At 42.9% G+C, this 24,221-nt stretch overlaps 1 protein-coding gene across 9 annotated transcripts in view; it reads left to right on the top strand.

The window, feature by feature from the left end:
• The window catches only part of LOC124720161 (zinc finger protein 729-like), a 158,242-nt gene that overhangs the window by 62,733 nt on the left and 71,288 nt on the right, over positions 1 to 24,221 (top strand). For 7 of the 9 annotated variants that reach the window (XM_047245476.1, XM_047245477.1, XM_047245471.1 and 4 more), the window contains one exon: positions 1,276 to 1,313. The exons of the other annotated variants lie outside the window; for them this stretch is intronic. In XM_047245476.1, the coding sequence (XP_047101432.1) occupies positions 1,276 to 1,313 (38 nt within the window). The remainder of the gene's footprint in view (positions 1 to 1,275; positions 1,314 to 24,221) is intronic. 9 annotated transcript variants of the gene reach the window in all.

Below are 24,221 nucleotides of genomic sequence, written 5' to 3'. Positions count from 1 at the left end.
ATGACATTTAATAACACTGACTTAGTTCATAGTAAGCTGTCACTTGAGAATGGCATAACAGTCAAAATTCCAGTTGTGAATAAATTCATTTAATAGCAGTTTGGGCAGATAATGTTCTCATCTCCATTCTGTGCCAGTCTGAGGATAAAAGTTAAATAAAATCTGTATGTTTTCCTCTGGAACTTCATTAGATGCTTCTCAACATTGTTCTGAGGACTGTTTTACCTTCTGCATTGTTATCCTGACCTATTGGTGCATGTGCATTAATTATTGTGTACCTCTCACCTAAATATTGAATTATTGCAGGGAGAGAGACTTCTGGAGGTAATGAAAAATTTGGATTTTGGATTGTTTGGGGGAAGAGGCAAAACAGCGAGGTCATTGGTCTAATCAGATTAGGAAAGGATGGGGAAGGAAGTCGGCCATGCCCTTTCAAAGGAACCATCCCGGAATTTGCCTGGAGTGATTTAGGGAAATCATGGAAAACCTAAATCCGGATGGTCGGGTGTGGGATTGAACCGTTGTCCTCCCAAAAAATTTGGCACCGTTTGCAACATAATTGCCATTTATGAATGCAGAGCCTAGTTCTGTAGTAGTTTCGCGAATTTCTTCCCTGTGTTCTCTGTGAAGAATCTACAGTTCTCTGAATGTGGTATTTCTTCATCTGTGAATGTGATATTTTGTAATGCCAATTTTAACTTGTCCATTTACAATGTGTGAAACTATTTTGAGTTTGCCAATATTTATTAATGTTTGTATATTTAATGGTCCAAGTCTGTATGTAGTTCTGGGTGTGAACTTAAGGTTGGGTTTAGGAGTCACTCCTCACCTCTGCAAGTTGGTCTGGGCTGCCCAGAGCACAAAGGTCCAAATGTGTCACTTACGATGATGGATTCATCTGTCAGTGCATGGCAGTTTTCATAACAGGAAAAAAGTGAAAGAAAACTTTACACAAAGTGTAAGTGCATAACAGATTAAAGATGTTATTGGTCACTTTCCTTTGTGAAGTGTCTAGTAGGAAGTATGGCTGCAACCAAATTACTGGCTTGTGTAGTTATTTACAGTACTGAAGACAGTGAGAAAATGGAGAATGAATTCTTACTAACATTCTGTTTCATTAACTGCAACAGTTTATCATGTCCTCTTAAATGATATTTTCAAGCCTAACTTACAGCATTTTGTGGACCAATCACATGTTGGTGGGCGTTAATAGAATTCTATGTATTTACTGTCTCATCAGTTGTAAATCACTGGCCATTTCTTCAAATATTTCAGGTGGAAACCTCAATAAGATGTGCATCTGATAGTGCAAGGTAAGTTTTCATAATTCACTGCAGAACTTTTTCAGAAATATAAATTTTTGTTTATTAATTGTGAGAGTACTTCAGTTATAAAATGCACTACTGTAATGATTCATTAATACTATTCTTTGCAACAACCGTTATGTGACTATTCCTAGATAAATAGAGCAAATGTCTGATATCCATACAGGAAAATAAAAGTTCAGGTGGCATATCAGAAGCTGTATTGTGTTTAATGCAGAATGTCACATGAAATCACTTAAATTCAACAGATTCATCTTGAAGGGCACAAGCTAATATCATACTGCAGTAGAACAAGTTAGAAGAAAGGGTGAATGGCTATATATCCAAAAATTGGAGCTGATTTGCAGCCTTTCAGATTAATGAATATAGTGTTGAACACCTCTCTCAATTCGGTGCCACAGTGGTGCTCAGGTAATGCACAAGCTTGTAGTGGTTTACAGACCACCATCAAGAAGAAACATAAGTAGCTGGTGCCACTTTCAGTAAGGCTGTGAAGACTTAACCGGTGAATCCTCATTCTCTTTGTTTCTCCTTCGTCCTGGTGTGTTCCTGAAGGCTGTCCCATTCGTTAGACACATTACAGGTGACAAGGTAATGCATAATTGGCAGCTCCAGGTCAACGGGTAGGGTTCTCATGTACCCTCTGATACAGATCAGGCCCAGAAGGGTGAGTGACTGAGCTGTTACCTTCCCAAATGCCAATTGGTCCCTCTGTCAGGAGTTTTGGGGGTGTGACCTGAGGTGCAAACAATCATTTACGGTGGGTGAATCCCCCTCTGAGTGGGTTCCCAGTTGGAAAGAGCATGCCATTGGAGATGGCAATCATGGGGGATTCTTTTGCAATGTATCAATCACCATCTTAGCGTGTGTCTACTAAACATAAACAAAATGAGGCTATAGATTTGAAGGCCCTCCCAAATGCACCTTGGTTCCTCATGGTGTCACATACTGAAGGGGGTCATTTCTTTGCTACAGTTAATGCATGCCTTATTCTGGAAGGTGTTGCAGTTGGAGACTCTGTGAAATTTTTCTCATTTATGATAAAGATGGATGCAAACTTAATGCCCACATGCACTAAAAAAAAAATAGTTCAAATGTCTCTGAGCACTATGGGACTTAACATCTATGGTCATCAGTCCCCTAGAACTTAGAACTACTTACCGTAACTAACCTAAGGGCAGCACACAACACCCAGTCATCACGAGGCAGAGAAAATTCCTGACCCCGCCGGGAATCGAACCCGGGCGCGGGAAGCGAGAACGCTACTGCACGACCATGAGCTGTGGACCCACATGCACTCATTTTCTACCATTTGCTCGAGTAGTTTTTGCCTCAAAGATTAAGGGAGGCTGTGAAGTAATCACAGTCCAACTATACATTCCATACCAGATGCGGTCGTACAAGTGTCAACATTATAATAAAACGTGTATCCAATCAAAACATGGCCAAGTGTGTTACTTTTGGCGGAGATGCACACGAGGGCAGCTGTTCGCCTCCTCTCTGCTGTATCAATTGTAATCCCGTGAATGTCCCAAGTGTCTTAATGAGCAAGCATCCAGGAGATGTGATTGAAGGCCATTAAACCCCACCCTGTCACGTGAAATTGTTAGCTAGTCAAAATCCGTGCATTTTCCATCTGGCATTTACAGTACCATTTTTGCTATGCCATGCATAACGGAGGATATGCCCACCAAGACTTCCAACTTCAAGTCAGTGTTGCAGTAGTGAAATCACACAGGTCACAATAGCATCCCTGTCTCCTACTACAGCTACGCAACAAGCAATCAGATCTTTACATTTGGTGGCGGAATCACGTGCTACACAACTATCAGGCTGAAAGGACAAAAGCAATACTCCTGCAAAGACTTTCTACAGCTAAAAACATACTCTTCATCCGTCAACTAGAAAGTTCTAAGAACTCTAACAAAAACAAATGGTCTTCTCCTTCCCTGACTTGGAGATCCACTTCAGTGGTGTTGGCATATGTACCCTTACCTGGCTGACCTCCATTTTGCTGGTGCCCACTGCCTACAGATTTTCTGCCGTGGAATTCAGACTGACCCAGGGAGAGTGCCAATATGTTTGTAGGTCTCATGGAACAGGATTCTTCAGCCTCTTCCCCCTGTAACAGTGGATTTTTGAAGGCTTGCACTCAGCAGCCACCAAGGTGACTAATCTTCATTTGTTCCCTCTTCCCCAATCCCCATTATGACTTCTCCAATGGAAAATTCATGGCATTAGATCCCAGGAGGGATTACAGCTGCTCTTGGAATTGCAGTGTCCGCTTGTTTTCTGCTTCCAAGAAAAAAAATTATCCTCACAACCCATTTGACCTTTCATGTTTCTTTCTGGTCCTCTGTGACCTTTACCTCCAAGGACAGCATTCCACCTCATGTGGGAGCCATGCTGGCCATCCATCTCATTTAACATGCGACTGCTAGCTGTTGCAGTCAGCATTGCCCTTCCTCATTTCACCTTTTCTCTTTGCAATATCTACACCTCTCCATCATTTGCTGTTACCAAGTCGGACTTACCCTAGCTCATTGGTCAGCTCCCTCACTCCTTTTTGCTGCTTGGCTACTTCACTGCCCACCATCTGCTTTGGGGCTCTTAGAGAACCTGTCCAAGAGGTTCCCTCCTAGCTGACCTTCTGAATCATCTCTTACCACTAAAGCACCCACGTTCCTTTCAGATTCCATGCACATTTCTTACCATTTGGACTTCTCGTTCTGCACTGTCCAGCTCGCCTGTCATCTTTGGAATGTGTGTTCTTATAGGACAACTATCCAAGGATTTCCACCCAATAATCCCCAAACAGCTTTTGGAGTTTAGCCAAGAGACAAAATCCAATAATAAGTTAACTTGGCAATACAACTTAAGATCATTTACAAAAACCTTTAAGAATGATGACAGTTGGCACCATAAAATCGGAAAACATTAAGAGCAGCAATAAACTAAAAAACATTAATAATAATGGCAACTTGGCACCATAAAATAAGAGAAATTTATTCTGCAAGAACAAATTACAATGGTGCTTTAAAAGATTTTACACCACAGACCAAGGTCCAATAATAAGTTAACTTGGCATTACAATTTAAAATCATTTATATAAAAGAACTTTGAGAAAGATAATGGCACTTGGCACCATAAAATAAAAGAAGCGCAAACACAACCAATAAATATAATAACAAAATAATAATTTGATACAACCAAAGGGCAAGGGCAACTCCCAACACAATCACAGATGGCCGAGCTCTCACACTTCAGAGCCTTCCCACTAGAAACGGTCCCCGAAATAAATGCTGAGAGCTCCCCAACATGCCTCCCACAACTGCCCATCACTTACGCATGTTGGCTATGTTTTGTAACACACGACAGATAATATCAACACAAGATAAAATTCAAAAATGGAATAACAATATAACATCCCGACAGCACATGATAACCACAGCACCGTTAACTCAGGCGCTCTTAACAGGTGCCAGAAGCCAACACACACAAATCTTAATAAACAAAACAATAAAAGCCAAGCACACATGAATAGTCAAACCACAGTCTGAGAAGTGCCTTAACAATACCAAACGTGACTATTCCACCAAGTTAATAATAACATAGTAAGATAAAAATACGGAACATACCACTAAATGCTGTGACACAAACCAAATTGACAAGATCGTGTTGTCCCAGAAGACCATATATACTAAGCAGAAGTAATTCACTATGCGTATACTGTCCAAAACTGCCTTCCTTAGGCAGACTTTACCTAACATGTCAAATGCCAAATATACCATACATGAACGCAACTCCGGGCAGGTAACAGGATCCACCTACATGAATTCCTTCAAAAAGGAACATACAGGCACCACCAAAGGTTACGCTGAGCAGACCGCGTGGGTAACGACCCACTCAGCGGTATAAACAAAAGGTACTCCAGTTGAGCAAATAAATTAGTACCAATGAATATCGTAATGTGCCACACACACACACACACACACACACACACAGCATAAACCTCCAATAACGCCGTCCCACATCAGAATGAAGTTCAGAAACCGCAGCTGGAGCTTCCAGCAGAAAATCTGACGAGCCAACCGAGCTCACACCCTAACCTGGCATACGACTCCAAAATTTAGCAGCTGGTTGTCTCCAGGCCAGAGTATCACAGGACCCCACCGGACCTCCACATCGGACAGGCAGGCAGAACAAGTACCCCGACGCCAATTAATCACCACCACATGGCCAGCACAGCAGCGAGTTGATCCTCCCCAGACCACTCTGCTCATATTGCGAGGTACAACCACCTTAGCGCTAGTCACCAGCAGGTCAGGCAGAGTGAACTTCATGTTCCGTGCAATATGCAGAAACCGACTACCCTCTCACTTTCCGCCAGCCACCACGAACACACGCCAGCGACGTAATAGCAAATCACCACCGGAGCCCCACCCGCACTAGAACAGCGAACTATAATCGATTATAGCGCGCGCTCAAACCAAGATCACATGATAGCGGCGCGCTGTATCAACCTGGAATGACCCGTTCCCTCTGACACATATTCAAGTGATCACTTCCTGTGTGCATCCATGCGCCGACTCCTACCCCACCTGAGTGCAAATCCAATTGGCAAATTTCTACATCTACATTATACTCCGCAAGCCACCCAACGGTGTGTGGCGGTGGGCACTTTACGTGCCACTGTCATTACCTCCCTTTCCTGTTCCAGTCACGTATGGTTCGCAGGAAGGACTGCCGGAAAGCCTCCGTGCGTGCTCGTATCTCTCTAATTTTACATTCGTGATCTCCTTGGGAGGTATAAGTAGGGGGAAGCAATAATATATTCGATACCTCATCCAGAAACGCACCCTCTCGAAACCTGGACAGCAAGCTACACCGTGATGCAGAGCGCCTCTCTTGCAGAGTCTGCCACTTGATTTTGCTAAACATCTCCGTAACACTATCATGCTTACCAAATAACCCTGTGATGAAACGTGCCGCTTTTCTTTGGTTGTTCTCTATCTCCTCTGTCAACCTGACCTGGTACGGATCCCACACTGATGAGCAATACTCGAGTATAGGTCGAACGAGTGTTTTGTAAGCCACCTCCTTTGTTGATGGACTACATTTTCTAAGGACTCTCCCATTGAATCTCAACCTAGCACCCACCTTACCAACAATTAATTTTATATGATCATTCCACTTCAGATCGTTCCGTACACATACTCCCAGACATTGTACAGAAGTAACTGCTACCAGTGTTTGTTCCGCCATCATATAATCATACAATAAAGGATCCTTCTTTCTATGTATTCGCAATACATTATGTGTGTCTATGTTAGAGGTCAGTTGCCACTCCCTGCACCATGTGCCTATCTGCTGCAGATCTTCCTGCATTTCGCTGCAATTTTCTAATGCTGCAACTTCTCTGTATACTACAGCATCATCTGCATGGAACTTCAGACACTACTAGGTCATTTATACATATTGTGAAATGCAATGGTCCCATATCACTCCCCTGTGGCACGCCAGAGGCTACTTTGTCTGTAGACGTCTCTCCATTGAGAACAACATGCTGTGTTCTGTTTGCTAAAAACTCTTCAATCCAGCCACACAGCTGGTCTGATATTCCGTAGGCTCTTACTTTATCAGGCGACAATGCGGAACTGTATCGAACGCCTTCCGGAAGTCAAGGAAAATGGCATCTACCTGGGAGCCTGTGTCTAATATTTTCTGGGTCTCATGAACAAATAAAGCGAGTTGGGTCTCACACGATCGCTGTTTCCGGAATCCATGTTGATTCCTACATAGTAGATTCTGGGTTTCCAGAAACGACATGATACTCGAGCAAAAAACATGTTCTAAAATTCTACAAGAGATCGATGTCAGAGATATAGGCCTATAGTTTTGCGCTTCTGCTCGAAAACCCTTCTTGAAAACTGGGGCTACCTGTGCTCTTTTCCAATCCTTTGGAACCTTCCGTTCCTCTAGAGACTTGCTGTACACGGCTGTTGGAAGGCGGGCACGTTCTTTCATTTACTCTGTGTAGAATCGAATTGGTATCTTGTCAGGTCCAGTGGACTTTCCTCTGTTGAGTGATTTCAGTTGCTTTTCTATTCCTTGACCACTTATTTCGATGTCAGCTATACTTTCGTTCGTGCGAGGATTTAGAGAAGGAACTACAGTGCGGTCTTCGTCTGTGAAACAGCTTTGGAAAAAGGTGTTTAGTATTTCAGCTTTACGTGTGTCATCCTCTGTTTCAATGCCATCATCATCCCAGAGTGTCAGGATATGCTTTTTCGATACACTTACTGATTTAACGTAAGACCAGAACTTCCTAGGGTTTTCTGTCAAATCGGTATATAGAATTTTACTTTCGAATTCACTGAACACTTCACGCATAGCCCTCCTTACGGTAACTTTGACATCCTAAGGCCGACTGGAGGCTATACCCCTCCCTCACGACCTTTACACAGCTGTGAAGACCACGTAAAGTATCTTCCAAATGTTATCCTTATCGCCGAAGAATGTTCCATACCGTTTACTTCAAGTTTACTGTAGTGTGTCTTGGTTCCTGGTGGACTGAGGCATGCAGCGATATGATTCGCTTGGGGAAATATGCTCTCCACATTTTGAACCATCGTCCTGATACATCTACTAGAGGGCTGGTATCCTCTGTAGTCCGTACATGTGGGGCTTTAGAAGCTGTCTGCCCCATTTACTAGAGGAAGTTTTGAAAGACAAAGTTGTCTCAAGGTTTATATGGTTTGACTTGTCACACACATTTATCCACGAAAACGGGTTGCCTGAATGCTCGTCCTGGGTATCATTGTCTTTGCTATCCCAAGCAACCATATTATGGAATCACCCAACAGGCGTCTCAGCTCCCTTTTCGCCAAGGATTTTACACTCTGTTACAGTTCCACACAAACGTGTCTCCATGTGTGGCGTCTTCAGCGTCGTTCCTATCTTCTTTTCTCGTGAAGCATGGACAGTGGCTTTCACTTTTCCACTGCCAAAACCTTTTGTATGAATATTTGGCTGCGTAATTAGTTTCTTACACCATCTTTACATCTTGCACCTTTCGTTCTTCCATTCATTGAAACTAGAAAATTCCTGTTGCTAATATCTGATAGGAAACTTACTTGGTCCTCCCATGTATTCTTACCTGGCTGTACATGGTACCCAGTTCCTCAGTGTCCTACATCTCATAAGAGGTACTTCCAGGGGAGCGGATCAGACCACCCTCGTCCATTTTTTTTTTTTTTTTTTTTTTAAATCCCATTCCATTCATAACTAGACTGTGGGTGTTTAGTTCATTCCTCTGCACTTCTGTTCATCATTTGTTGTCTTAACACACTCCACCATCATGGAATATGTTCCACCACTGGTGGCTTTTACGCGAGCCCGGTTGAGAGTCTATGCAGAATATGCTGAACAAGTAGTCATACTGGCATGATGTCCTCCTCAGTGGATAGGCATGCCGTTTCTCTTTGACGCCTGACCAATCATCTTATTCCCTCTTATTCCATGACTCCCTTATCTTCTAGTATGGGTCATGCCATTCATCTCAGTTACCTCGTGGACTTCACTTTTGGCTTCTGCTTTGCAGCTTAATTTCACAGTACCTGCCACATTCCTGATGGTTGTGAACCCTTCGCCACCTTGGCTTCATGTAGCAGCCCATATTCATTGTGGACGTCATTTTCTTCACTTTTGTAAGCAAGACTCACTATAGGAAAAAACGAATAAATAATATGGACTAATCTGTCGTCGAGGTACAAAATTCATTACAATATTACACTCTACACGAATTGTACTGACTGGCAGTCGGTTCACCAGTTGATAACTTAAAAATTTTATCAGTATTATGCACCATCACTTGTCCCTCTGAGACACCTAGTGGCCATCCTATTAAATATTTGTGACTGAAGTCCGGAATGTCTTTTGTTTCTATCTTTGATTTAAACATACTAATGTTTGCCTTCACCTCATACCTCAAATCCCTTAACAAAACGTTTCCAGTATACATATGAATTGTCAGTGTTGCAAGTGCCAAGAGGCATTGACACAACTTCCCAATTCTCTAGATGCAATTTATTATTAATTCAGTGACGTTAGCTATGCTTTCGTATGTTTCCAGCCAGTCAATGCTGTACATCGCTACCCCCTGCACATACACTCCTGGAAATTGAAATAACAACACTGTGAATTCATTGTCCCAGGAAGGGGAAACTTTATTGACACATTCCTGGGGTCAGATACATCACATGATCACACAGACAGAACCACAGGCACATAGACACAGGCAACAGAGCATGCACAATGTCGGCACTAGTACAGTGTATATCCACCTTTCGCAGCAATGCAGGCTGCTATTCTCCCATGGAGACGATCGTAGAGATGCTGGATGTAGTCCTGTGGAACGGCTTGCCATACCATTTCCACCTGGCGCCTCAGTTGGACCAGCATTCGTGCTGGACGTGCAGACCGTGTGAGACGACGCTTCATCCAGTCCCAAACATGCTCAATGGGGGACAGATCCGGAGATCTTGCTGGCCAGGGTAGTTGACTTACACCTTCTAGAGCACGTTGGGTGGCACGGGATACTTGCGGACGTGCATTGTCCTGTTGGAACAGCAAGTTCCCTTGCCGGTCTAGGAATGGTAGAACGATGGGTTCAATGACGGTTTGGATGTACCGTGCACTATTCAGTGTCCCCTCGACGATCACCAGTGATGTACGGCCAGTGTAGGAGATCGCTCCCCACACACCATGATGCCGGGTGTTGGCCCTGTGTGCCTCGGTCGTATGCAGTCCTGATTGTGGCGCTCACCTGCACGGCGCCAAACACGCATACGACCATCATTGGCACCAAGGCAGAAGCGGCTCTCATCGCTGAAGACGACACGTCTCCATTTGTCCCTCCATTCACGCCTGTCGCGACACCACTGGGGGCAGACTGCACGATGTTGGGGCGTGAACGGAAGACAGCCTAACGGTGTGTGGGATCGTAGCCCAGCTTCATGGAGACGGTTGCGAATGGTCCTCGCCGATACCCCAGGAGCAACAGTGTCCCTAATTTGCTGGGAAGTGGCGGTGCAGTCCCCTACGGCACTGCGTAGGATCCTATGGTCTTGGCGTGCATCCGTGCGTCGCTGCGGTCCGGTCCCAGGTCGACGGGCACGTGCACCTTCCGCCGACCACTGGCGACAACATCGATGTACTGTGGAGACCTCACGCCCCACGTGTTGAGCAATTCGGCGGTACGTCCACCCGGTCTCCCGCATGCCCACTATACGCCCTCGCTCAAAGTCCGTCAACTGCACATACGGTTCACGTCCACACTGTCGCGGCATGCTACCAGTGTTAAAGACTGCGATGGAGCTCCGTATGCCACGGCAAACTGGCTGACACTGACGGCGGCGGTGCACAAATGCTGCGCAGCTAGCGCCATTCGACGGCCAACACCGCGGTTCCTGGTGTGTCCGCTGTGCCGTGCGTGTGATCATTGCTTGTACAGCCCTCTCGCAGTGTCCGGAGCAAGTATGGTGGGTCTGACACACCGGTGTCAATGTGTTCTTTTTTCCATTTCCAGGAGTGTATATTGGAGGAAAGTAGTTTGCTTTCAATTTAAACCAATTAGGATTAGAGTGAACATAATTTCATCGGAGATTCAAATGACGTGGAGACTTGCATACTGCTTGTTTTTATGCAATTTTTAGGAAAAATATCATGCAGAAATATCCTCAGAGGTATGAACTGAAGTCATGGTAGCGTCGAACATTGTACATCAGCTGGTTCCTATTGGTGAAGTGACAACACAGTTCTTCAGGTGGCCTTAAATCACCAAGAGCTCCATACCCCGAACAACATCTAAATTGACAGTTCCATGTTTCTTAGATTTCCACATTGTCTTAGGCAATGTATCCTTTATAAACACGCTGTAAAATCTCGTGATTTTAAGTTTGCTGACGAGTTTAACCAGATCTGTGTTATTAATCCTTTTTTCCAGTATCATTGCTGTGGGCCTTTATGTACAACCAAAGCCATGTAAATATAGGCCTTTACCTATAGCAATGGCCTCCATGGTCATATTATGCCTTTCAGCTGCTCGTAATTACTTTTCGCTTTTTCGGGCGTTCTGTACTGCTTGAATTATATCAGCTCTCCTAGCTAATGAAACCAGTATCTGACAGCCCAGCAAATGCAGGTATCAGAAACAGAATTATTCCACCAGCTGTCTTTGATATTTGTAGGAATGTGGGCGTTTTACCACATTTCCTTCCTTCTTTCTGCCGAAAGGCACCGTTTGCAGCTTTCACCAATTTTTTAAATATCCCATAGGCTTTTCCTCTTCTTTAGTATACAGTGAACTGAATTCAGTAATGCTTGAAGGTTAGTCCAGTACCCTATTTAAGTTCGAGCAAACATTGCCTTATCAACCACATATTCAGAAATAGCTTGTGCTGCATGAATATCTGTTCCTTGACATACCTGTGTAGCCTTATCAATGAATATTTGCTCTGAAATACGGTGATCTTTGTCTTTAGTGTAGGCAATGATGTGCACTTTGTATACATTGTCCAATGCATTAAAGCCCTTATCACCATAAGCTAGGTGCTATTTTAGTTTTGTTACAGCTCCACAGAAATTGTATCCAGAGATATACACTTCTGATGGCAGATTCTCGAGAATACCACCTCCGACTTTGTTGATACGTTTCGTAGCACTCATGTCACACTACTGCATGGTTTCAGCTTTGCTTTTCGAATTACATAGCAAATTGAGGGTGTTCACTCAGCTGTTGAGCTTTGACGAGAAACTAAGCCATTTCATCAATGCCCTGTTCCTTTGACATCATATGACCTGCTATATGAGGAACATAATGGGTTCAAAGCTTTCCTGTAATTCCTTTGTGACTTCAATAGGTTTCCTCTTAATTCTGTGGTGAATAATGCGATTATACTCGTCGATGATTTTTGGCTGTATGTTCAGCCATTTGCACATACATTTAAGATTAAATTGCTTCCACATTCCATTTTTGATGGTCCAGTTCAACCATTTGGCAATACTAGTTTCCAAATATGAGAATGTTGAGTAGTGGTTTATCCCACTTAATTCGAATTCTGCTTTGAAATATCTATCGTAAAATTCACTTCCATCATCTGTCTTCATGGTTGATGGACAGTCGATTTAGTCCTGTCTGCAACAACTGTTCAGAAACCTCTCAAACCTCCTTCCCTGTCTTTACATTCAAAGGTAAGGCCCAAGCGAAATTGGAATATGTCTGTGACTGCGAGACATACTTGACGCCATTATTTGATTGTAAGTAGTTTTGCATATCCAAGAGATCAGTCTGCCATGCATAATCCATTCCTCGTATTATCAGATATATTCTGCATGCAGGTCTGTAAAGCTCATGAACAACTCTCTCCACACTTACTCGACGATGCATAATTTTCGTAGCCCAGGGAAGATCGATATTTTGTTCATGTGATCTGCAATCTCTTCACCAACTAAAGCTGTAAACAGTCGTAATCGATCTATGATTCCATTTAGTTAACGTAATTTATATATCCTAGATGTAGACTGTTTAGTGTTTCAGGCTGAACTTCGAGTATTTTACCTGCACTAGGTGGAGCTGCTAATGCTGGTTCAGTTAAAATCCTGTATTTGTCGCTCTATGAGACTTCCATTCATCCTTTTGGGGTTTTACATGCGTTGGTCATATGTGATCTTGGACCACGTGTTTTTCTAGTTTCAGGGTATATTTTTAACAGTCGACATTTTCAAAATTATTAACTGTAACAGCATAGGCAATCTTTCAGATTCCTTGTTCCCAATTCTTATAGCCTTCTTGCTTAAACATATTGAGTGCTTACCTAACAAATACGGTTTTGCCCTGATGACCTCATATGTTCTTTCTTAACTCGGCACTCCTCCTCCTCCTCCTGTTTCTGGTTTCATCCATAGTCCATGACAGCTCTTTCAGCCTGTCAGTTACTGGCTGAAATGTTGCTGAGGGACACTGGTCTCGTTGCAGTTGACCTAACTTTCACGAAAGTAACTTCTGTCAAATTGTCTTCCACACCCCAGTTTTTAACATTACACTCCTTTGACAACATGCTGCTGCATACTCAGCCATTTTTGAGACAGTTTACAACTTACGTATATTCTGAGACAGTCGGTGGTGATGGGCGTGAAGTGCCTTAGCTATCACATTCTTGTTCCACATATGCGTTGGTTTTACATTGACTCCTTCAATTTTCTCGTTGACCCACAGGTCATATTGCTGAATTTGAGCAATCAACACCTCACTATTCATAGCACCTTCCTTTACAAGACATTCAGTTCCATTACTTTAGTGTTGATTACCTCCATTTTTTTGTCGAACGCACGTGCTTTGCATCCTCTGAATGAATGTGCAACACATGTGTAAATTTGTACATAGTGTACAATATACTGACAGGTGCGTTTTGGTGCATTGCCTTTTTGAAGAATCATTTTGAAGTTTTGGCTCTCATTCAGTTTAGTAGTTTGATCTGTAACCAGCAAGCTATACTGAGAGTTACTCCAGCAATCCTCGCATATAACGAATTCATTGAGTGCCATGTCAGTTCCTACATGTACTTGGAAAATATGCTTTAAATTCAGATTGTCCTGTTCGATTGTTACAAGGTTGGTGTATCCCAGACCAACAGCTTTGTTATGCTTAAGTATGTCTCACTCAAATAAATTATATTCACTTCCATGTGGCGAGCTAAGCAGAAATGTCGGCGGATATCCTGATTTTCCATAGAGATGTTGCCAAAAATGAATATGCTGTTTGGTTTTACGTTTTCAGGTGGTGGAATATCACTGCTTTTGCTGGCAGTTTAGTATGTTAGTACCTTAACTCCATGCAACATCTCCTGCTGTAGCTGATATTTTGATTGAAACAGAATTTTTGAAAAATATATACATGCTCTAAGTGGACTCCCACAGGATATGTCAACAGTGTAAAAGGTAATTATTTTCCGCAGCATGAAACCCCAATAACCAAAGCACCTCTAATATCAGGAAGTAATGGTCCATTCGTCTCATTCTTCAGGTTTCTACCTTCATCACTGCAGGACCAGTCATTTAAAAACCCTTGTGGTGAGACTGTTTCGTCCACTTGGTTATAGTGGTAACTGTTTATGTACTTTGAAATGGAGGGTTTTTATAAACTCTTGCTTACAGCTGGGTATATAAACAAACTTAAATTAGATCGTAATTCAGTGCCCACATCTGGTAATGATGATTCATACATTTCCACTTCCATCAATGCACGGAATGCATCATGGAGTCGAGCTATGGTAGTCTCCAATGAGTGGAGATTTTGGCAAGCTATCGACAGTAAATTACTTGTAGTATATGTGACTGCCATCTTTGCCAACACTCTAGCTCATCCTGTACCGCATTTCATCAAAATGTTAAAAATCAGCTCCTGTAGATATGTGCTCCCTCTGTTGTTAAATATTTTAACTGTACCAACTCTATCCCCTACAGAGATGGTATGATCACCTGCTAACATCAGGGGAGAACAAACTTTTCTGTGGAACAAGGCTGACATCTGCTTTGAGACATTGCATTGATGCAAAGCGAATATTACTTTTTCATTACTAAATCGATGGTTTTCAAGAAATTCCACATACTAGAACTCCCTATTCGATATTACACTGACAGTAACATGCTTACACCCACTGGTATTCAAACAGTAGGTTTGATTGAACAGCATTATGTTGACACCAGATGCAACGACTTCACCTTTGCTGCAAGGAAAGCATATAGTGTTTGTTAGAAGCTTATTTGCTCATTTTCTCTGTTCGTCAGCATTAATACTGAAATTGGCTCATAATGGGGACTTTTGGTGCATGACTTGACGTCCTTATCCTTTGATGTTTGTCACAAGTGAGCGAATTATTTATCAATTGCTCTAAGTATATTTTCGCTACATCTACTACTGTTATAGTTGTAATGGTATTATTATTGTTATTTTGCTTCAAATCCCGTATTTTGTGCACATGTGTGTATTTATCAGGCACATTTATAAGCTTTATAAACTGTGTGGTCCATAGAACCACTGGCTGAATTGCATCACTCCTTTGTTTTGTGTTACTTGCAGCGCTTAGATCGCCCAATCCAGTGGAAGCTCTCATAGTAGTAGCAGTAGTAAATCAGAGTACTGAGAGCTGACATGTTTTCATAAGAAGCGACTTATTTTAAATATTGTCTGTGTTCCTTACCTTCGACTCCTATACTTCGTATATATCTGTATGGACAGATATAGTAATTGCTGTGTTCAGATGTGAATGAAGTTGGTGATTCTTCGCTCACAGCTCCAGGTAGTGATGTCCACCAATTGGTCCACTGCTGCAGTCACCTTGGGTACTGCCTATACTGAGATTGACCTCTCACTTGGTCCGCAGCTCGTGGTCGTGCGGTAGCGTTCTCGCTTCCCGCGCCCGGATTCCCGGCGGAGTCCGGGATTTTCTCTGCTTCGTGATGACTGGGTGTTGTGTGCTGTCCTTAGGTTAGTTAGGTTTAAGTAGTTCTAAGTTCTAGGGGACTGATGACCATAGATGTTAAGTCCCATAGTGCTCAGAGCCATTTGAACCTCTCATTTGTGGTCGAGTGGGAAGTCATTCCAGTGTGTGGGTGGCAGTGAAAGAATTTCCATGTTGCTGATCGGAGAGCCTGCTCAGTTCGTCTGATGAACAATTTGATTTCTGTCTATGGCTATGGCTGATGAAATCCATGAGCCAGATGAAGTCGCTTGCCATGTTCCAGAGAAAGCCTCTCAGTGTGCAAGACAGGACAGAGGGTAGTATTACAGGTGATTGGAAGCTCCGGTGTTAGGTGTGTAATGGAACCATTTAGAGAAACGACTGTATAGGAGGGGAAGGAATCCAATGTGCATACTGGGAGGAGTCCTTACAGATAAGAAATGGGTGCTTCTGGATGCCATGAAAGACATGGAATAGCCAGCAGTAGGTGGTGGCTCACGTTGGTGCTAACAATATGTGCCACATTGGATTGGAAGAGGTTCTCTCAGGTTTCAGGTGACTGGCTAGTAAAGACTGCCAGTCTTGTGTGCGAGATGAAGGCAGAGCTCACCATCTGAAGCATCATGGGCAGAACTGAAGGTGGTTCTTTTATACAGAGTGGAGTGAAGTCTGAATCAGAGTCCCAGACAGTTCTGCAGCTGTGTAGGTTGCAGATTCCCCAACTAGCGTCAGAAGGTGGTGGATTTACGGATTCAGCTAAATGGCTCAGGAGCAGGAAGCAGTTCCATGAGTATGCGGATGTGTAGAGGGGACTGGGCTTTTTTTAAATTAGAAGGTATTTGGTAAGTGCAGAAAGTGCTTCAGTTTCAAAGGCTGCAAGTAGAACACCAAAAGAGGGTAGATACAACACAGTAAGTACCATAGCTCTAAATTGTCGTAGTTGCATTAGAAAAGAACGAGGGCTCAAAGTGCTAACAGAAAGCACTGAATCTCAAATCGTTATAGGTATTTAAATACACTCCTGGAAATTGAAATAAGAACACCGTGAATTCATTGTCCCAGGAAGGGGAAACTTTATTGACACATTCCTGGGGTCAGATACATCACATGATCACACCGACAGAACCACAGGCACATAGACACAGGCAACAGAGCATGCACAATGTCGGCACTAGTACAGTGTATATCCACCTTTCGCAGCAATGCAGGCTGCTATTCTCCCATGGATACGATCGTACGGGGGACAGATCCGGAGATCTTGCTGGCCAGTGTAGTTGACTTACACCTTCTAGAGCACGTTGGGTGGCACGGGATATATGCGGACGTGCATTGTCCTGTAGACCTTGCCGGTCTAGGAATGGTAGAACGATGGGTTCGATGACGGTTTGGATGTACCGTGCACTATTCAGTGTCCCCTCGACGATCAATAGTGGTGTACGGCCAGTGTAGGAGATCGCTCCCCACACCATGATGCCGGGTGTTGGCCCTGTGTGCCTCGGTCGTATGCAGTCCTGATTGTGGCGCTCACCTGCACGGCGCCAAACACGCATACGACCATCATTGGCACCAAGGCAGAAGCGACTCTCATCGCTGAAGACGACACGTCTCCATTCGTCCCTCCATTCACGCCTGTCGCGACACCACTGGAGGCGGGCTGCACGATGTTGGGGCGTGAACGGAAGACGGCCTAACGGTGTGCGGGACCCTAGCCCAGCTTCATGGAGACGGTTGCGAATGGTCCTCGCCGATACCCCAGGAGCAACAGTGTCCCTAATTTGCTGGGAAGTGGCGGTGCGGTCCCCTACGGCACTGCGTAGGATCCTACGGTCTTGGCGTGCATCCGTGCGTCGCTGCGGTCCGGTCCCAGGTCGACGGGCACGTGCACCTTCCGCCGACCACTGGCGACAACATCGATGTACTGTGGAGACCTCACGCCCCACGTGTTGAGCAATTCGGCGGTACGTCCACCCGGCCTCCCGCATGCCCACTATACGCCCTCGCTCAAAGTCCGTCAACTGCACATACGGTTCACGTCCACGCTGTCGCGGCATGCTACCAGTGTTAAAGACTGCGATGGAGCTCCATATGCCACGGCAAACTGGCTGACACTGACGGCGGCGGTGCACAAATGCTGCGCAGCTAGCGCCATTCGACGGCCAACACCGCGGTTCCTGGTGTGTCCGCTGTGCCGTGCGTGTTATTATTGCTTGTACAGCCCTCTCGCAGTGTCCGGAGCAAGTATGGTGGGTCTGACACACCGGTGTCAATGTGTTCTTTTTTCCATTTCCAGGATTGTAAGTTCAGCTGAAATTTTTGAAGAGACCTAAGCATGTTCACAAAGAATAGATGAAATACATTTGGTGGTGTAGTGTTCATTGCTGTTCGGAGTAGTTTACCTTGTAGTGAAATTTAAGTAGATAGCTCCTGTGAGGTAGTAAGGGTAGCGATCAATTAAAAGTTCTGATCTCAGATGTCATGGTCTATCTGTAAAACTACCTCTTCCTGACGTTTCGTTGCCTACTGCAGCCAACATCTTCGGAGGTGAGTAAACGATGGCTGCCAGGCCATGGATTTCCCATTTATATAGTGTGCATAGAGGGCACCAACATATGTCACGTGGGGCAGACTATAAGTCTATCTCTGACTAACATCATGTAATCGATCGTCACATCATTGGAACAAAGTCGACCACAATATCCTGTCTAACTTTAAGCCGTCCTCTTTTGTGATGAAATCATTGTGGTGTTCCAGAATTTCTATAGCTTTCCTATACATAAGTGCATAATAATCGATGTTCTGGCTAACACGCTTGTCTCACTAAATTTTATTTCATGACCACCTTCCTTCAAAACATGTTTCGGTACAGCTGATTGTCGGTATATCCCAGTCTACAGTTCCTTTTGTGTTCAGTTGGCCAAAACTTTCCCAATATAGTCCGTAATATTGTGAATAAATGGAAGAAAAACTTTTCCAGCTGACAGTTGTTGCTGCATGTTGTCACATACTTTTCTTCTAGGATGAAGTGCTCGCTCGATGTCGTTGTCGGCGTATCCATTTTTCCTAACAGCCATTCGTAAATGATTTAGATCAACTTGAAAATAAACTTACTAGCTCTGTCCACCAATGTTTTAATGACACCTCTCTTCTTCCTGGGATGATGGTTCGAATGCTTATGGAGGTATTAGTCGATGTGTGTTTCTTTTGTATACACCTTATGCCCTAGAATCGCATTGCCTGTTTAATTGCTGATACGTCCAAAAAATTTAGTTGCCATTTCTCTGTTTCTCCATAGTAAATTGTATCTTTGGATTAATACTATTCAGATACACCAACAAACCGTACAGTTCCTCTCTACTGTGATTCCATATCACAAAAGTCCCATCCACGTACCGACACCACTTTCAAGGACTTTTTCTGCCTGACTGCAGTGCTTACTGTTCAAAAAATTCCATGAAAAGATTAGCAACAGCTGGACTCAGAGGGCTCCCCATGGCCACGCCGTCTGTTTGTTTGTTCGTGAAACTCATTATCATACTGGAAGGCGCTTCAGTCTGGAACCGCGCGACCGCTACAGTCGCAGGTTCGAATCCTGCCTTGGGCATGGATATGTATGATGTCCTTAGGTTAGTTAGGTTTACGTAGTTCTAAGTTCTAGCGGACTGATGACCTGAGATGTTAAGTCCCATAGTGCTCAGAGCCAAATAAATCATGGACAGGCAATGTTGGGACCTCCATAGCCTGGCAGCCAGTCATTGACTCACTGCTACCCGCAGTTGGTAACGAAACGTCAGGAAGTAGTAGTTTTACAGATTGACCATGGCCTCTCAGGCCATAAGTTTTAACTAATGGGGATGCTGACTGTGAAAGCCTATACAGTATGATAAGTACGGGTGGAGCTTACACCTACGAACTGGAATAAATTAATAAGTTCCCTTCACCAATGCTCTGACTTGGATGAAACATGCTGAACAGTTCAAAGAAAACTTGTCATTTGAAATAGGTATGCCACTCGTAGAATTAGAGTTGGTGGGGAGTTTCGTCTACCCTCGATATATTGGCGAAAATACAATGTCAGTGGTAGGCATAAAACGTCGTCGAAAACCGAACTGAATGGTGTGTCTGAAATTATTTTGCACAGTGAGTTCAGAAACGCACTGAAAGTGTAAATGGTTGAGAAAACATCTTTGACATCTTAATAACCATGGCCAAACAGGGAGCGTAACAGGTACAGGGATTAGTGACCACAATGTTGTTGAGCCATGAAAAGTTCACAAGAGTGAATACTGTAACATCAAAACTCTCCAAAATAAACGCGTAATACATGCCCTTGAAAAAGCAGATAAAAATTCGCTTGACGCATCCCAAAGAGAGAGTTTCCACCCCTTCAGATAAGTCTTTCTAAGCATAGTCCAGATGTGGTTTAAAGTAAAATAAGTAATAACTGAGAGATACATATCAAATAAATTAATAAGTGGTACTGACACACAACAGGTCAGACCAGTGTTTCAGAAGCAATGAAATACACATGCAAAATTTAAAAGAATGCAAAGTCCACAGGATTGGCGAAGTTTTACAGAAGCTCGAAATTTAGTGCAAACTTCAATGAGAGAGGCTTTTAATAGTTTCCAGAACGACACTCTGTGTCGAAATCTGGCAAAAAACCCAAAGAAATTCTGGTTGTATGTAAAGTATACAATTGACAAGGTGCATTAATACCTTCACTGCACGATAACAATGGTAAAGTTATTGACGACAGTGCTACTAAAGCGAGTTACTGAAGACGGATTTTATCAATTCCTTCACAGGAAAAGCAAAATATTCCAGAATTCTAATTAAGAATAACTGCCTATATGAGTAACTTAGAAGTGGGTATCCTAAATGTGTTGGAGTAGCTTAACACTTAAGAAAGGCAATGCCTCTGGGGCAGACTGTACACCACCCACGTTAAGAAAGGCAATGCCTCTGGGGCAGACTGTACACCACCCACGTTAAGAAAGGCAATGCCCCTGGGGCAGACTATACACCACCCAGGTTCCTTTCAGAATATGCTGATACAATAGCTCCATACTTAGCTGTCATATGCAACTCTTCAACTGCAGAAAGATCAGTACCCAAAGACAGGAAAGTAGCACAAATTAGACCGGAACCCAAGAAAGGAAATGGGAGTAATCCGATGAAATGCCCACCCATACCACTAACGTCACTTTGCAGTAGGATTTTGGAAAATATAATCTGTTTGAACATTGTGAATGACCTTCAAGATATCATTTATGGACAAATAACCAACACATATTCGGAGAACATAATTCTTGTGAAACGCAACAAGCTCTTTATTCTCGCAAAGTAATGACTGATTTGGGCAGATGATATTACATTGATTCCGTATTTTTTGTTTTACAGAAAGCTTTTGACTCTGTTCCGATTACGTTGTGTGCCCCTGGAGTATCATCCTAGTTGTTTGCACTTATTCGTGATTTTGTACCAGGAAGGTAACAGTTCGTAATATCTGACAAAGTCATCGAAGTAATATCTGACGTTTCCCAAGTAAGAGTTATAGGCCCTTTCTTGTACCTGATCTATGTACACGATTTAAGAGACAATCTGAGAAGCTCTCTTTGATTGTTTGCAGATTATGCTGTCATTTACCTTATTGTAAAGTCATCAGATGATCAAAACTAATTGTGAAGTGATAAAGATGCCTTTAAGATGTGAAAAATGACATTTGACTGTAAATAATGGGAAGTATGAAGTAAACCACATGAGTATTGAAATAAATGTGCTAAATTTCGTTACCACGATAAATCATACAAACCTAAAAGCTGTGAACTCAACGAAATACATAGGGATTACACTTATGAGTAAATTAAATCATAACATTCATATAGATAATGCTCTGGAGGAAGCAAACCAAAGATTGTTTATTTGGCAGACAACGTGGAAAATGTAACAAGTCTACTAAAGAAACTGCTTACACTGTGCTTGTCTGTCCTCTTGTGGAGTATTGCAGTGTGGTGTGGGACATCAAAGAAATTTAAAGGATAGCAGCTGTTTTTGTATTATCACGAAATCAGGGAGAGAGTGCTATGGATACGATACATGAACTGGGATGGCGGTAATTAGAACAAAGGCGTTTTTCGCTAGAGCCAGAGATTTTCGTGAAATTTCAAACACGAATTTTGTCATCAGAGTTTGATAATATTTTGTTGGCGCCCATCTATGTAGGGAGAAATTATCATCATAGTAAATTACGAGAAATCAGAGCTCACATGGAAATATGTAACCCTGCTTGCAATGAGAGTGGAATGGTAGAGAAGTAAATTAAAAATTATGGTTCGATGCCCATCTGCCAGGCCCTTAATCGTGAATTGCAGAGTTACCATGTAGATATAGATCATCAGGCATTATCGTCATCTTACATATATGCTTGTGGGCTTCGGACGTTTAGGTGGTGTGGCTGATAATTGTCTCAGAGCCACTTGCTCTACACATATTTACTGACACTGTGCTCATTACATTTTCTGGAATACCTTAGCAACAACAGCAAATTGTGTCAATATCTTCTTCATCAGCACTCACGTTACAGTTTACCATGGACAAAAAGTTAATAAACTGAATATAGAAAATCGAATGCTTAGCAGTGAGATTTCTTGTCTGTTTTTAATATGTACAGTCGACGTCTTAATCAGTCATTGTCAAAATGCAAATGCTGAGAGAGTGCTGTGCATAGATGTTTCAAAAATAAAGTAGAACCTCCTACTGATACAGTAGTAACAAAACATAATGAGAGTTTGTAACACCTCCGATTTATTTCGACCCGACCTGATCGAATAGCAGCCCAATAATCATTATTAATGTGACCGTGTACCTAATGGGGCTGGCAATCGGAATTGACTGCTACGGAAGTTGTTACTTTCCAGTTCGTCCTTCTCAAATGCTGTAATAATGAAATGTCTGGTAACAAGAAAAACCCCAACACAGTTTCACTAATCATGAACCTATATTCATCTCAAAAGCACAAAAGGAGGAGGCAGCCACTTCCTTCGTCATACATATCTAAATACGGCTAATCTCAGCACAGGCCTCTTCATTTCTCATTATCGTCACACGTTAATCCAACACTGCAATCCAACATTGCAATCCAAAGAATGCCGGCGCGGTAGACGCGAAACCAAAATATCGGCACTAGAATATCACTAATCACTTGAGTAATAATACTTATTCACTTTCCCGGTATTATTCTAGCACAAAGGGGTTAAACCGCGGCGATGGCAACTCCCTTTGTCGTTAAAGCCTTGCATTACAACAACTGGCCTCCACACACCTCTGCCCGCAACATGGGACTGATTCAACTCCACACTCGCTCTCGCAACACGACACAATCGATTGTTCGCCCTATCGACCTGTGCTGAGTGCAAACTTATAGTAAGGGCCTACGGACCCCTTACATCCCCGCCCTCGAAAACTTCTTTGGAGCCTCGGGCGTAAAAGAATTGGCAAGGAAAATTAGATATCATTACATCTGAACAAAACACACAGTGTAAATAATTAATGAAATTACAATTCACCAAATAATCCCTCGACTCCGGTAGTGGGCTGCCTCCACAATAATATTCTACAAATGGTTATTACATCTCACAAACATGGCATTGTCCAAATCACAATTTTTTTATCAAGCAGCAATAATCCTCTATAGTCCATATTGAATGCCACACACAACATACAATCAAAAATTATTACGTAAACACATGACATATGAATTATTATATTACAAATTAGTTGTTACAGGTTTTACACCCATTCTCAGGTAATCGTCGATATGAAATATGAAGTTCTAGTTATAATACATCAGAAAATAAAATGCAAATAAACATTCCCCTTTTTCAAATGTCCGTTTAACAACTAAATGTTCTAAACATGTCTTAGTAGGTCTATTCTGGTCCTTGTAGCTCTCACTCTTGACCAGACCTCATCTGGTGTGTCATTCAGTTTTCCGGTCTCTCTGCCTCTTCTATATGCACTGTGTCATTCATTCGCCTATCCCTTCCTCTCTCATGATCTCTTGGTTCTTCACTCCTTCTCCAATCACTTCTCCATTGCTGTTCACCACCATGGTTCCTATACCTGTGGCCTCCACCTCTTCCTCTATAATCAGACGAATTATTAAAATGATTCCTTTGGTCATTACTTCCCTCTCGGTTTTGATCATTAGCTTGATTGTGTTCCTGTGATCGAACAGATTCCAACTGTTCCAGTATCTCCATCAAGGCCTCCCAATCTTTAATTGGGCTCCCGGATACAGTTTCTTGCATTTTCCGGTTCAATCTTCTTTTTATCGCAGATATCATATCATCACTCAGGGGTTGTTCCAAGGTCT

The sequence above is a fragment of the Schistocerca piceifrons genome, chromosome 11, assembly GCF_021461385.2.
Source record: "Schistocerca piceifrons isolate TAMUIC-IGC-003096 chromosome 11, iqSchPice1.1, whole genome shotgun sequence".
NCBI lineage: Eukaryota > Metazoa > Arthropoda > Insecta > Orthoptera > Acrididae > Schistocerca > Schistocerca piceifrons.
This window is presented reverse-complemented; position numbering and strand designations above follow the sequence as displayed.